Source organism: Acipenser ruthenus, chromosome 7, assembly GCF_902713425.1.
Source record: "Acipenser ruthenus chromosome 7, fAciRut3.2 maternal haplotype, whole genome shotgun sequence".
NCBI lineage: Eukaryota > Metazoa > Chordata > Actinopteri > Acipenseriformes > Acipenseridae > Acipenser > Acipenser ruthenus.
The window spans coordinates 63,629,968-63,645,843 of record NC_081195.1 but is presented as its reverse complement, the minus strand read 5'-3'; the positions used below and the strand labels follow the sequence as shown (position 1 = coordinate 63,645,843).

Sequence of the window (15,876 nt, the reverse complement as noted above, 5' to 3'; positions counted from 1 at the left end):
ATGAATTAAAGCAACTAGCTTTCCATTTGACGCAGCACTTTCGTTTTTTGAAAAGAAAAAATATATCTACCGGTACATATGAACGTTTAATAAGAGCCTTCAAATCACTTTGATTTTTTATTATTTTATCCCCTTTTGCATGTATTTTTTTTTTCTGAATCAAAATCCATTGGAACAAATTTGTTGTGGGCAGAATCTGCTTTTCCGATATTTACGACATGTTTAGAGATGCTTCCGACTGTCAGCTGATGATACTGGATTCCTAGATTCATTGTTTTTATTTACAGTTTAAAAATATAACATTGTAAAAAGACAAGCAAAATATATCTACATGTCCGCCTGGTAAGCTGTGTTAAAATATTTTGTTTATTTATTTATTTATTTATTTATTTATTTGAGTACTGTGCACATTTTATTTCACAGAGGACAGTTCTTGCACTTGCAGAATTTAGTTTTGCACTTATTTGACACTTTATTTAAAAGTCGTTTGGTGACCCAGTTTTTCCTTAAACGTTGGAAAAAATGTACCTGGATTCGTTACCTTAGGTAGTACACCCATCGTATCTTTCCAGAGTTTCGCCCCTCTTGTATTTTTTTTTTAAGAAAGTCTTATATCGGCAGCCTTTTTGGGGGTTTATTATCCGTACAAATTCTACTGACCAAAAAACTGCTGCCAGCAGTAAAATCAGGGCTGCAAAAAGAGAACAAATATATACGGGTAGTTTATTGGCTAACAGTTTAGAGAAAGGGTCGTCATATTATAATTGTGTTTTGTGCAGCTACTGGCAGGCAGCTCGTTAGGTCAACTTCCTTATTGCCAGTAATAAATAAATAAATAAATAAATAAAATCTACTTGTAGTAAAATCTGTCATGTAAGATATAGCTTTCACCTGTTTTATGTCTCTTATTTCGCGTATATGTAACTAACCTATACATTAATGCAGCTAAATTATTTATCATGCTCTACAACATTCAACGATCTGCTGTTGACCAAACAACTTTGTTTTAAATTGAATTGAGTCGATGTTTGCCTTGCAAAACCTTTCTGGGGCAGCATGTCTGCAATGCACTGTGTTCTTTATTAATTTTTTTTCTACCCTAAACAGGACCCATAAGAATGAAAAGAAATAAAGGGAAAGTTGTTACGACTGAAAGAGAGTTTCGCTTTGAGTTCAAGGCGGGGAAACAGTCCTGTGTTCTCAGTGTGCCCGTGGAATTCCCTGTGCAAGACAATGCCAGTGATCTGCATGGACGGCTTATGCTGCTCCACAGTTTACCTTGCTTTGTCGAAAAAAGTAAGGATTTCTTGCTTTAGCTACTGTCCAGTTGCGGTGACTGGTGTCTGCATCAAAGGTGGCTGGGTGACTCATAGGCAGATATGTTATACAAGCTTAAAGGTGTTATAATCAAGGCTTTGAAATATATTGTCATATAGCAGGATAATTAGCCTGAGCCAAACTGAAAATAAAGTCTGAAAAACAACAACTAAACATCATGGTGTGCATGCTATAACACTATCGTGCCATTAAGTCCTGCCAGCATAGTTTGCACCATACATGGACACGGACAACAGGGAACAATACAGAATATATGGGTACAATTTTCTTCCCCTTGAGGGAACAATACAGAATATATGAGTACAATTTTCTTCCCCTTGCTTATTGTTGTGCTTATTATAATGTATTTGATACATTACATGTGTGAGTATTTTGTTGTTGATGTTGTTTTGTTTTATAAAAATAGATTTAAAGGATGCCCTTAGCAAGTTTATAGAAGTGGGGACCAATAAGGATTATGATAGAGAAGCTGAATTAGCCCTGGAAAGGCTCCAAACTGGAGAAGTGGACACTGACCTCTTGACCAATGCTTGGGCAAAGGCATATTCTGACGTAAGTGAACCAGGAGAAGGCTGTGTTTTAGCATTGCGCCGTTGGCTTAAGGCTGCCAGCTTGGGATGGAGATACTTATGTATATCAATTTGAGCCATTCCAAGACTATGAGCTTCAATTAGGCCCACCTGAGCCTTTATCTCTCCATTTGTTGAATAAGGCTGACTAAGTCCACAGTAAAACCTGGAATGTCTCAAACAGACAGTCTTTAGGGCCCTTTTTTGACATAAAGAAGAAGGAACCAACCAATTGTAACCATATAAAGCTACTGTAGCAAGCAGCCACTTGGTTGCAAGAAGGAATAGTTCAGCAATTGTTCTGTGTGTCTAACTAGTTGAATATTGTTGATATTATGTTGTTTCTCTCAGAAAGTTTGCCCATGCACTTAAAAATAATGCCCATTAGGTAACACAACCTTTACAAAACTGTTTCAGTGGCAGTGCCTTATTTGTGTTTGTGTTGTTTTATTGTTTTTTTGTGTGTGTTATCTTGATGCCATTTATTTGCCAAATATGTCAGTTTAAGACTTTATGAATGTTTGGATGATTCCTATGTATTTGTTTGACTCCTTAGACGACACTAGAGCACGCTAGACCTGAGGAACCCAGCTGGGATGAAGACTTTGCTGATGTTTACCATGACCTGATCCATTCTCCAGCCTCAGAGACTTTGCTGAACCTGGAGCACAACTACTTTGTCAGCATCTCTGAGCTCATCGGAGAGAGGGATATGGAGCTGAAGAAATTACAAGAAAGGTCTGTGCGTTTATTAAAAAAAAAAAAAAAAAAAGCAAGCTTACAAACATGTAGATGTTCCCAGCCCCCAGTTCCTACATACGGTCTTTAGTTGTTGAACTTTTTTTTTTTTTAATGAATGTAGTGAATCTGTTTATTGTTTACTTTTCTTGTCCTATGTTTAGAAGATCCAATGTCATAGTTTAACCTTCATAGTGTTGTACATGCATTATTTTCAATATTTGGAATATAACAATCATGTTAAATTAGAGATGGCAGGAGATTATAATACAATTACTTTATTTTTTTTCTTGTGATGCACAGACAATCTTCAGAAATGGATAAAGTGATGAAGGAGCTGGGAAATACTCTAAGTGATCAGGATGTAAATGCGGTCGCCTCTCAGCATTTTGACACTCAACAGGTAAGGAAACAAATCGGAAGATGTGGTCTTGCAATATAGTCAGTCTTGGGTGTATGTGTGCAGATGCAAGATCTTACTGTATGTAATTTCTTAAAAGTGACCTATGAGAATTTTATTTGGGTATCACTGCCACAGTGACTCAAAGTATTTGGAGGCAATAGGAGGCTGTGTGGTCCAGTGGTTAAAGAAATGGGCTTGTAACCAGGAGGTCCCCGGTTCAAATCCCACCTCAGCCACTGACTCATTGTGTGACCCTGAGCAAGTCACTTCACCTCCTTGTGCTCCGTCTTTCGGGTGAGACGTAGTTGTAAGTGACTCTGCAGCTGATGCATAGTTCACACACCCGAGCCTCTGTAAGTCGCCTTGGATAAAGGCGTCTGCTAAATAAACAAATAATAATAATAATAATAATAATAATTATATGACATTTTGCCATTCACTTTCATTGGGATTCCAAATACTGTTATCCTGAATAATAATGCATAATACACTATTTTCTCTTCCCAATTTCTCTTTAGCAGTAGTCCATAATAGTCAGCAAAGTTGTAGATGTGTTAACTCTGTCATACCTTAATATTAGAATTATGATTTTAAATTCATATTTTTTTTCTCTGCTACCTGTTTAGGTACTGGAGAATAAATGGGCCAGTGAATTGAAACAGCTGACTACCATTCAGAAACAAGAATACCAGGAATGGGTGATCAAGCTTCACCAGGATTTACAGAACCCTAACGACAGCTCCATCAAGTAGGTGCTTCTTGTTGCATGCAGTTACAACTGATATACTATTACAATACTTCTAATGATATTAGTCAAGAGCCTACCGGTACTTGTACCTAATCTTTTACTAGTATATTACACATTATTTTATAATACCTCTAAGTATGGGTGCTACTGCACTTACTATTTTGGGTTTGTCTGAAACCACAAACTAAATTATTCATTATGTATTCATAGGTAAGTCACAGTTAGACCTGTATCTAGGTAAACATTTATCCCAGAGGCTACTGCATCCACCCAGAATTTATGTGATTGTGATGCATTTTTGCAATAAATTACAGTTCTGAATTAATAGGGAATGCAGTGTCAATACGTTTGATTTTTGGTCACATGTAAAAATCAAGTCAAAATCCTTGAACACCAAGGAGATCTACAATGAGTGCAATAGTATTAGCAGTGTTTTAAAAATGTATTAACTGGACATCTGCAGAATGGTGAGCGCTGTGTTTGCTTTTACCTTTGAAGCGAGGAGATTAAGGTGCAGCCGAGTCAGCTGAGAGGATCCCAGGAAGCCAACGAGAGGCTGTATGATGAGCAGATACAGCTGGAAGAAAGCTTTACAATCCACCTAGGTACAGGTTTACATCATACTGAAGGGAAATGGTTCATTTTGATATATGAGCTTCTTAACCATTATACCACCATTTTCCTGGATGACACATTGCACCAACAGGTTTATTAAATGATAAATTCAAATTCAAATGATATGCCAATCAGTGTCTAAGTGACCACCACTCCAAACAATAACTGAGAAATCTAAATCTGGAGATAAAATAAGACGCCTGGATGTCTTTCTTTAGATACAGTATTTGTCATATATATATATATATATATATATATATATATATATATATATTATTGTAATATAGCGGGTTGTGAGAGACGGCAGGGAGGGGGTTAACCTCCCTGCAAGGGAAAAAACATGTGGGAATGCACCTTTTTGTTTGATTTGTATTGCTTTATTGTTTCAATTGATTTGCTTATTGTTTGGTTTAATTGTTTTATTATTAATGATTATCCACACCTGGGCTTTATTAGGGGTTTAAAAAGAGAGCAGGCAGTCTGCTCAGGGCTGCTGAGTGGAAGGAGGCAGTAGGTGCGCTGTCTCCGGGTAGCCAAATGAAGAGAGAGTAAGTGCTGTTTGTAGCAGTGTGTTTGTGAAGACGGGTAAACAGCTTAGCTGTCCCGCGTTAGTCAGGGTGTTTCCTGGAAGTCGAGTTAGTGCTCCAGAAGAGCTAGGTGTTATTTTGATTTTGTATTTGTTGTGGTTTCTGTTTATTAAAAAATTGCGCAAACGCGCTTGAAAAAATCCATTTCTGTGTGCCGGGTCGATTCTTAAAGGGGCAACGAACCAAGTGAGGGTGAACCTTTTACATTTGGTGGCAGCGGTTGTGGGCGCCCCTGGAGACCCTAATGGATTTTAAAGAATTAATTGAGATGTTCAATAAAAACGCCGCTGCTCAGGTGGAGCAGATTAAGAAGATGGAGAGGCAGAGACAGGAGCTGGGCGGGGCCCCGTTGATAATACAAGAGCGGGAGCCAACGGAACTGGAGCGGCTGCTACAAAAGTGGGAGCTGCCGTCCCGAGAGCCAGAGGGGGTGGAGCTACCGCTGCCAGAGCCCAGAGGGGAGGAGCTGCCGCTGCCAGAGCCCAGAGGGGAGGAGCTGCCGCTGCCAGAGCCCAGAGGGGAGGAGCTGCCGCTGCCAGAGCCCAGAGGGGAGGAGCTGCCGCTGCCAGAGCCCAGAGGGGAGGAGCTGCCGCTGCCAGAGCCCAGAGGGGAGGAGCTGCCGCTGCCAGAGCCCAGAGGGGAGGAGCTGCCGCTTCCGGAGCCTAGGGAGGAGGTGAAAAGCATACCTCCACCACAGCCCCGACCACCACCCCTACGGTCCAGTCCGGTGTCGCTGCGTCCAGTCCCTCACCCCTTGCTCCTGGACACCCTGTCGGTTAGCCTGGACCTCCCTTCACTTGACCTGGAGCCCAGAAGTCGGCAGGATCGGGCACAGTTCTCCACCTGGTCCCCTGCTCCGCTCCTCCCGGACATTAAGACGTCGCTGTGTTGCTCCCAGACGTCGCGTACGCTCCCCCTGGTCGCTACGTCGCTCCCCCTTGCTGACCGGACGTCGCTGCACTGGGTCCCAGCTGCAGACCTCTGCCCGCTACTGCAGCCTCCAGTGCCCCGGTTGTCGTGCCGGTCGCCCCTGACAAACCGGTGGGGTCCCTCGTCGCCGGTGCGCGGTCCCTACCTGGCTGACCCAGGACGTGGACCGATCCACCCTCGAGTTCGCCCGTGGAGGAGGGCGAAAATTGACATTTATGGACTCGAGGGTGGGTGGTTGTGTTTTAGGGGAGGAGGTGGCCGTCTCATGGCCGGTGTCTTGGAAAGACAAGGGGGGGGAAATGTAATATAGCGGGTTGTGAGAGACGGCAGGGAGGGGGTTAACCTCCCTGCAAGGGAAAAAACATGTGGGAATGCACCTTTTTGTTTGATTTGTATTGCTTTATTGTTTCAATTGATTTGCTTATTGTTTGGTTTAATTGTTTTATTATTAATGATTATCCACACCTGGGCTTTATTAGGGGTTTAAAAAGAGAGCAGGCAGTCTGCTCAGGGCTGCTGAGTGGAAGGAGGCAGTAGGTGCGCTGTCTCCGGGTAGCCAAATGAAGAGAGAGTAAGTGCTGTTTGTAGCAGTGTGTTTGTGAAGACGGGTAAACAGCTTAGCTGTCCCGCGTTAGTCAGGGTGTTTCCTGGAAGTCGAGTTAGTGCTCCAGAAGAGCTAGGTGTTATTTTGATTTTGTATTTGTTGTGGTTTCTGTTTATTAAAAAATTGCGCAAACGCGCTTGAAAAAATCAATTTCTGTGTGCCGGGTCGATTCTTAAAGGGGCAACGAACCCAAGTGGGTGCGAATCGTTTACATTATATATATATATTTTTTTTTACAAGCTATTGAAATAATAATAGTCGGGGGAAATATGGAAGCTTTGACTCTCGCGCACAGATGGTGGATGTAGGTTATAGTGATAATTTTGGTTTATATAACCCTAATACTTGTTTGATTTGGTAAAACAAATACTGTAAGAAATGTACTTTAAATTCTATTTCAGGTGCACAGTTAAAGACAATGCATAATTTACGACTGCTGAGAGCTGATGTGCTGGATTTTTGCAAACACAAGCGCAACCATCGCAGTGGGGTGAAGCTGCACCGACTCCAGACTGCCCTCTCCCTCTACTCCACATCGCTGTGTGGTCTGGTTTTACTGGTGGATAACCGCATCAACTCATACAGCGGCATTAAGAGAGGTACGGTGCACACCCGCTAACGCAATGTTCATTTATTTTTCTTTTATAACTTTGCTTGTTCTAAAGTTTATTATACATAAATGTGCCCTTATAATCATATGTGCTGTGTGTAAAAAAATAAATGTTTAATTCCCCAGTTCACTGTCCTTACCAGAACTGTGGTGTTCCTTGTAGCGGATAATGAAGAAATTCTGCTAACATAATCCAAAGCCTTTTAGTAATTAAGCATGCCCGTGAGGGGGGCTTGAATGTGTTTGGGAGTGACATTGTTTGCTTTAACTCGCACTTTACTAGACACAGCACTGTAATGCAGATTGTGTGTTTCATAGACATTGTGGATCACCAATTCCTGTTTGTTTCAGATTTTGCCACAGTGTCCCAGGAATGCACTGACTTCCACTTCCCTCGACTGGAGGAGCAGCTGGAGGTGGTCCAGCAGGTGGTGCTGTATGCCAGAGCCCAGAGGAGCAGCAAGCAGAAAGAGCAGCCTGGTAGGGAGACTGCAGGAGGGGGCACCATTGTGTTTCCGGTGACTTTTTGTAAATTTGATGTAATATTTATTTCCCTCTAAACTGTGTGGATTAAGCTTTAAATATTGTATTTGCAACATGAAGTATAGATTTTGATTAAGACTTTTTTCTAAGATAGTAGTATACAGTACATCTACTTTTAAATATCTACATATTTTCTTTTTTTAAACTCCTGTGTGGTGGTTCACCCTGCATTGACAAATATAGAACAGGCAAATATGGTGGATAAAGCAACGAGTGTCCCCATTCGTTCTGCAGGTCTGTCTAATTATAGAATTTTATTTGACCCTGAAAATACTACAGTGCTTCATGGGCTTGACCACGATAGTTTCATAAACTATGAACATGACTATAAATCATGTATTAATGATTAATGATTAATATTAAATCAAGTCTAATTGTTCGGTGAAAATGTGTGATAGTTTAAACTGTAAAATCTGTACACAAATGGTTTAAATGTTTAATTTAGGCATTTTACGGTAATTTACTCTATACTGTTACAGTTAAGAACCACTGTTACATCCTCTTTGGTATTGTCTGATACAATTTCTGTCAAAACATGTGTCTCTAGCAACCCTATAATATCTCCTATATCACATTTCACATGTGCTGTAGCCATGTTTAATCGAAAAAAGAGCATGATCGTTCACAGACTTCAAAAGAAATGCAGGCTCACGAGCTGAGAGTTCCCAGAGAGAATCCTAGGAACTTTACAGATGCATCCATAATTCTAAACATTTAAATATCTGATTATCAAGAGCTTATAATAATTCATTATTTTTAAAATGTGTGGAGTAATTTCTATAAGACTATCCTGAGGTTATTGCATATATATTTTTTAAAAAATAACATGAAACCTTTCAGAGCAGTGAATCATAATCCAGGTTTCCAATAAGGGTAACTGGTAAACCACACAGTAATATTTATGTATTGAACAATTACAATATTTTCATGTCTGCTGTTTTGGAAAGGGAAATTTGTAGGAGCGGATGTGGTCAGGATTTCTCTTTGTTAATGTATTGGTAGGCATTAAAGACCACTTATTGTAATTGGTAATTTTCTGTTACACAATTACACATAGCACTAGGTCTTTCTGTCAGATTATGTAATTGTATTTAAGAAGAAACAAGATTACTGGTAAACAAATCTGCCTGAGCAAAATAAATTTAAAATCTTTTCTTTTTGGTCCTATAACAAAGTAAGAATCTATTATCTTTTAAAGGTTGTACAGAACTGTATTTTTGTTTGGGATCTCTCTGGTTTTGCCTTATTTTTTTTTCTTATTGTTTCCTGTCTTTATTCTTTTTTTGTTTTCTCTGCAAGTATCTAAAAATATTAGCTGTCAATTGTTTAGGTATGTTTTTAAAATGTGTTCTTGCCTTTTTTTTTTTTTTTTTTTTAGATATGCCCAGAAATGGTGGTAATGACGACAAGTCCAAGAACATAGAAAGAAACCCCTCCAACATTCTCCCAGGTCTGCACATTTTCAAATGGGCATGCAAGCCACTTTTTACATACGTATTATATTAATACCACTTGTAATAAATAGGTTTGTGATCATATATAGAGCAGTGGGGGTGTCTTGTATTGTAACATAGATATTATAATATGTAATTAATGTACACTGGGGATTTATTTATTTATTTATTTATTTTATTTTTTTAAGTGAAGTATGTGCATTAGGTCATGTAACGTTTGCAAAGATTGTTGTAATGAGAATGGACTTGCCATGTGCTCAGCGCAAGAGTAACGGGAACAAGTAAACCAGAATGGAATGAAGGTTTCCTTGGAAGGCAGTACGTTAAACAACGAATTACTGTTTGAACAAAGCAGCTGAGTACTTGTAATGTGATTACAAACAAACATATGTGTGTAAACTAACCATTGCTTGAGGTAAAGAAGAAATACTTTAGTTGAAGCAAAGTAATTGAAGCGGTTAAGCAATTATGAGTTGCAGAAGTCTAACCTTAAGAAGGAATCTAAAACCTTTTAATGCAAATGGGAAATATGTGCTTGAACTAATATGTGGAGTGAACAGTTATTGTTTTTATCTGTAATGAACATTTAACCTGGACCTTAATCAAACAATTGACTGTGAATCATGGATTGACAATTATCTCATTATCATTGCATAAAGGACATGAGAAACTTTTATTTAGACCCGCACGTCTGGGTATGGACTTTATTAACTTGTGTATAATGTAAATAGTGATCTGTGTGGAATCATTACAATAAAGGCTATGGTACACCAGAGTTTTACAAACTGCCCTTGTAGGTAAGGATACTCTGGTGGAGGTATTGGTTTCAGAATGACAGTGATTAACTTCAGCACAGACAATTGTAAAGTCTATTTTTCTGTTACCTTAAACTTAACAAAATTAAAGATTGCCAGCCACTGATGTACAGCAAATGAATTCACACCATCTCGACCGTCCTGTCACACACTACATACATTGCTGTTTTTTGGTACAGTAAAGCAACACAAAGCAGGCGTCATATTGATTATTACAAAGAAGAAGAATTTAAGTCACAGTCACATCCTTCGGAAATTAATTCTACAATAAATTAAAAAGACAAAACAATTACAGTAAATATATGTTTTTTAATATAGATCAATGTTTTCATTGAACAAAATCACTGGTGTTCATGTTCTCATTCTATTTCTTGACAGGTGAATTCTATATCTCTCGGCATTCCAATCTCTCAGAGGTGCATATTGTTTTTCATCTGTGTGTGGACGACAATGTGAGGTCCGGGAACATCACAGCACGTGACCCTGCAATAATGGGGCTTAGGAATATCCTCAAAGTCTGTTGCACCCACGATAGCACCACAATCACCATCCCACTGCTGCTGGTGCATGACATGTCTGAGGTAAGTAGAAGGGCTTTTTAATATTATTAAATAGTAGCCTAATTAATAATAAACTAACAAACGATGGACAGTAAATGATATCCTTTTCAACCTCTGCAATCCAGTAGGTTAGCCATGGTAGAGCAAACTCGAAAAGATCCATTACATTATTATTTATTATTATTTATTTCTTAGCAGACACCCTTATCCAGGGTGACTTACAGTCGTAAACAAAAATACATTTCAAGAATCACAGTACAAGTAATAATACAATTAAGAACAAGATAAAAATACAATGACTTTGGTTCTAGCAAGTACAAGTATATGACAAAATACATGTTAATACACTGTTACCAAACATCAGTCATACCAAAAAAACAGTGTACAATGAAGTACAAAGAAACATCTTGGGGTTAAGCTGTAACCACAAACCTCGGACTTGCAGTGATCCAGTTATTAATTTTTACAGTATGTTCTGTATGGACATACTGGACAGTAGACACATTGGGGTATATTTTAGTAATCTATTCAGCAGCATATCTTAATACCACTGTCCTAAAACTGTCTATCTCTGACCTCTTTCTTTTGTATTTCTTTTGTATTTAGTGGAGTTATTAAGGGGGTCAATAAATCAAACACCGACATGATTAATATAGAGTTAAAGGACATCAATAGTTAGATCATTGAAATAGATTACATTATATAATAACTGGTACAGTTTAATATCAATGAAATATTGGAATCTTATTTTAAGATTATAACGCTGCTGGTCAGCTTGTCATTGTGTTTGACCTCTAGTTTTCAATTACATTTTTTTTTGCAGTTCAACATATGTGTACTATATTCCACCAATCTCTGGGTGGGGGCATAAAAGTAGAATACTAAAATGGTTTGCTATTGTACTGGTTTCTTCTCTTAATTTTAACCCCAAAGTGTAATATTTACCAGCCCAAAGCATTTGTGTTAGACTTCTTGGTTGAATTCATTAGCTTTTGGTGAGCAGTAAACCCAAAGCCTTCTAGTTTAATCTCCTGTTTGCAAACCACTGTGTCATGTTTGGATAGTTTTAAAAACAAAACAAAAAAATTGAACTCTGACTTATTTCTGCGGCTCGAATCACCACCTACAATTTAAACAATGGTTAACCAAAAGCTACATCAGGAAAGACAGAACATCTTCTTATGCAGAAGATTCTCCCTGTAAAAATAAAAAAAAGTAATAATTATACCCTTTTTCTGAAGCCGGTGATTGTTTCAGTGACTCAACACCGGCAGTACATTTAGAAATATATGTTGCGTGAAGTCTGGGAGGAACTAAAATAATGTAGCGGGGGACAGGGACGGGGACGACTTCTGTATAATTTGAGTAACTTTCCACCGGCCAACTACAGGAAACAAATAGTTGGTCGGAAATGGTAGTGTGTCATTAAAATAGAATTTGATATTACTGATTTCTGAAATAGATCCTGTGCAAACTAGAGTAACACGGTTCCTTCTGTGTGATTTTAATGCCGTTTCATTTGTATAACTGAACTATAAAATTATACTTTGTTACGCTGCATATCATATTAACTGCAAAACACAAAGGGTATTATACGAGTAGCTGCAGAGAGGGCTAGTGCCAAAGGCTTTAAAATACCGGTGCAGTTCCAGCAACCTGACCAGCTCACAAAGAAGGTGAAATTGAAGCAATTTAAATATATGACAATGACATACATTTCGGGCAGTAATTTCAAGCTCTCTTAGCTTAGCCAGAGAATTATTTGACAATAAGAAATCATACCCATACATCAGCGTGCCACTTTTAAACATCCAGCAGATCGAAAACTAACTAGCCTGCTATGATCACTGCAGAGATACACAGTGATATTTCCCCTGTAATGTCTTTATTTATTTATTTTAATTATTATTATCTTAATCCTGTTTGCTGTTGTCACTTTCCTATCTGTGGTAAATGCACAGAAGCTTTTGTTATTCAGAAGTGTTTTTTTTTGGGGGGGGGGAGAGAGCTATGTTTCTATGTTGGTTTAGTTTAAATGGAGGGTTGGTTGGTCATTCTGTAGTTTCCACTTTCTCTTGGTCCAAACCCTTTTTTACCAGGCTAAAACCACACTGGTCAGTGCCTACCCATCTTATTCATTTTTGCTTCCGTGTTGACACTGAACTGCAAGCAGGAAGATACATTATAAAGGAGTTGTAGGCGATTTGATTCCGGAAAGCTGTTCAGACATATACACAGCTGTCAGGTTGTAATGCTTCCAGTTGATTTAGGATGTGGTCCAGTGGCAAAGTAAACACATGGCGGAAGAGCCGTGTCTCATGGATTCTTGTCGCATGAGGTTCCACTTTGCAGTGCAGCCCTTCCCATTAGTATACACTGGGGACACTCATAGTTTAATACATAAGTATGCAACACTTACAATTTAAGATATGTCTAGGGAACCGGATATTTAATTCTGATGAAACTTGGCATTCCTTAGCATTTGGGTATTAGACTCTGGTGTGTAAGTGGTTGGGCTAATGAAGACATTCTTACCACGCAAAACGTTTTATGAAATTGAAACAAATGGTTAGTAAGATAATTCCTTTAACACCTAAATCTAGGTCATGCTACTGTACGTTCATTTGTCCATTCGTATGTATGTATGTATGTCATATTTATGTTTTTACATACAGTACATCTTCAGATTTGCTCATCCTATTGTGATTAAACTTGATACATAGATTATGTACTACAAATGATATATACTGCATACTACTGAATGTACTGTCCTTGTATATCACACCAAAGGAGAAAGCATTCAGAGTAACTGATGTTTTATAATATTTAAATCACAGCAGATATTTGTTAATACTTTTGAATCCTGATTGCTTGCAGGAGATGACAATACCTTGGTGTCTCAAAAGAGCAGAATTGGTATTTAAATGTGTCAAAGGTGAGTATTGATTTTGGTATCAGTTACAATATGTGTAATTAATGTACAAAAAAAGAAAAATAGCAGCTAGTAATAATACATTTAGTACAATCTAAAAATGGGAAAGATCAGATTATGTCATTCACACTATGCACCATCAAAGAGTTCCTTGGATGTCTAAACTAAGGTAAACCAATGGTTAATACAGTTAAAACATGATCCTTTATTGTATGGCAAGTAGAATATCTCTTCCTGTTGAATTTGGGATTCCAAGTCCTGTTTTTTAATGTGATAACAGGACAATGTACAGTTTGGATTTATACTAAGGTCTTATGTTTACAGCAAAGCACAGCCTAGTGCTGAATCGCTGATTATGTACTGTAGAAGTCAGGCTGAGGCGAAGCAATACATAACCAGCTTTTTATTAGATCATTGCAGTATAACCCTAAATGCAGCTTGTGTGTACAGCTTATTCCAAACATCTAAATCCAGGCAGTGGTTGTTTTCAGATATATCAGTAAAAGAATCAGGATGTGCTAAATTGTGGTTCTGAGTTTAATGGACGCCACACAAAATGTACTTTAAAATGTTAAAATTGCCCAAATATGACTAACTTTAACAGGAAATCAGAATGTTGGCATACCATGTGAGTTGTGCTGAGACTGCCTGCTTCTCAGCTGGTTGAAGGCAATGGCTGAGCTTGGTACCTCACAGCACCTCTCTCAGTACAACAGTGTGTTATTGCTTACAGTACTTGGCTCTCATGTATGGGTAGGTTGAAAAAAATACTTTAGCAAATTAACATTTTATTATTTTAGGCTTTATGATGGAAATGGCATCTTGGGATGGAGGAATCTCCCGCACAGTGCAGTTCCTTGTACCACAGGTAAGGTTTAAAAATAAATGTAATTTGTATGTGAAGGCATATTAAGGGTATTATTTTTGAGGAATGCGCACTGTTTTGGCCTTGTTTCGATACTGGGGTGAAGCAGTGAAGATGCCTCAGTATACAGGGCCATCTATGTTAAGAAAGTAAGATTGGGTAGTCCTTGGGGCTCTCCCGAGTGGCGCATCCAATAAAAGCACTCGCGTAGAGTGCAGGATGCGCCCTATAGTCTGGACGTTGCCAGTTCGAGTCTATGCTATTCTTTTTCCGACCGAGGACGGGAGCTCCCAGGAGGGTTAGGTCGGCCAAGGTGTCCTCAGCTCGCCGCGCACCACCGACCCCTGTGGTCTGGCCAGGCACCTGCGGGCTTGCCTGTAAGCTGCGGCTGCATGGTGAGTCTGCAGTGTGTAAAAAATCAGGCGGCTAACAGCACACGCTTCGGAAGACAGCGTGTGTTCGTCTTCGCCCCTCCTAAGTCAGTGCAGTGGTGGTAGCGGTGAGCTGAGCTAAAAAAAAAAATAATTGGACACTACTAAATTGGGGAGAAAATAACAAAAACCTAATTGGTGACTACTAAATTAAAAAAATAAATAAATCAAACATTGTCGCCTTTTAATTTTGTAATATGAAATGTCTACACTACTTTCAGAAGGATCATGCCCACTTCCCATGATCCCAGTGTAGAATGAACACTGTAGGGTGTGTATGCAGTATAGCTATGACATTTATTTCCACTGGCTCCCAGACAGTCCCTGGCATTTGTAGGCAAGTTGTCAGTACACAGTGTGGACAGTAAGTAAACAGCAAGCTGCTCTTCTCTATTTGCAGAGTATCTCAGAGGAAATGTTCTACCAGCTGAGCAACATGCTTCCACAGATCTTCAGAGTGTCCTCGACCTTGACCCTTACCTCCAAGTGATGACATCACAAAGTGAAGAACAGAAAGGGAGAAGTTAGCTTTCCAAGTTTAAAGACTTACCAATTCTGAACAATGTTATCCCTCACAAACCATAGTTCTGGATCATACATCACTACATGGTCCAGTGGTTAAAGAAAAGGGCTTGATATCAGGAGGTTCCCAGCTCAAATCCCAGGTCAGCCACATCCTTTGGATGAGACATAAAATCATTGTCCTATTGTAAGTGACTCTAGTCTCTGTAAGTTGCTTTGGATAAAAACGTCTGCTAAATGACTAAATAATAATAATTAGCCTTATCCAGGCTCAGTATTGTTTGTCAGGACCAAATATATTTTCCCTGCTAGGAAGCAGTGTTCCCATATAATAGCAATGGTCAGTCTGACTGTGATTTCCTGTTTAATGAATTTCGAGTACAAATCCTCAACACATTTATTTCAGGACTGCTTGGAAGAGCCAGGTTTAGGCAGACCCAGGAACAAGGGGGTACCTAGTTTGCAATCCTAATGTCCTGTCATTGAACTGAGTTGTCTAGATATGTATATTTGTATGTTATGATGTCTGTTCTGAAAGTGAAATCAAATTATTATATGTATGCCTTTGTGGATACATTTACTGATGTGCACTAAATAAATATTTAAACTTTA

The 15,876-nt window shown here is 38.9% G+C and overlaps 1 protein-coding gene across 2 annotated transcripts; it reads left to right on the top strand.

The window, feature by feature from the left end:
• Window positions 1–135: 135 nt before the first annotated feature.
• On the top strand, window positions 136–15,876 carry LOC117415189 (protein C12orf4). Of its 2 annotated transcripts, XM_034025215.3 has the most exons (14): window positions 136–342; window positions 1,108–1,296; window positions 1,745–1,890; window positions 2,464–2,645; window positions 2,949–3,048; window positions 3,675–3,796; window positions 4,295–4,401; window positions 6,934–7,131; window positions 7,494–7,622; window positions 9,064–9,135; window positions 10,333–10,535; window positions 13,392–13,449; window positions 14,247–14,314; window positions 15,143–15,876. In XM_034025215.3, exons 2-14 carry the CDS (start codon window positions 1,119–1,121, stop codon window positions 15,230–15,232), a joined length of 1,653 nt encoding a protein of 550 aa, XP_033881106.1. In that variant the 5' UTR covers window positions 136–342; window positions 1,108–1,118; the 3' UTR covers window positions 15,233–15,876. The 2 variants fall into 2 exon arrangements, with proteins under 2 accessions (XP_033881106.1, XP_058883547.1); XM_059027564.1 differs by lacking the exons at window positions 136–342; window positions 1,108–1,296; window positions 1,745–1,890; ... (2 more) ...; window positions 3,675–3,796; window positions 4,295–4,401 and adding an exon at window positions 6,251–6,499.

Bases quoted from the DNA above. Each gene is read 5' to 3' on its own strand.
- LOC117415189 (XM_034025215.3), top strand. From the start codon at position 1,119: ATGAAAAGAAATAAAGGGAAAGTTGTTACGACTGAAAGAGAGTTTCGC. The intron at 1,891-2,463 runs GTAAGTGAACCA...TTGACTCCTTAG, and splicing joins GGGCAAAGGCATATTCTGAC to ACGACACTAGAGCACGCTAG. The intron at 14,315-15,142 runs GTAAGGTTTAAA...CTCTATTTGCAG, and splicing joins TGCAGTTCCTTGTACCACAG to AGTATCTCAGAGGAAATGTT.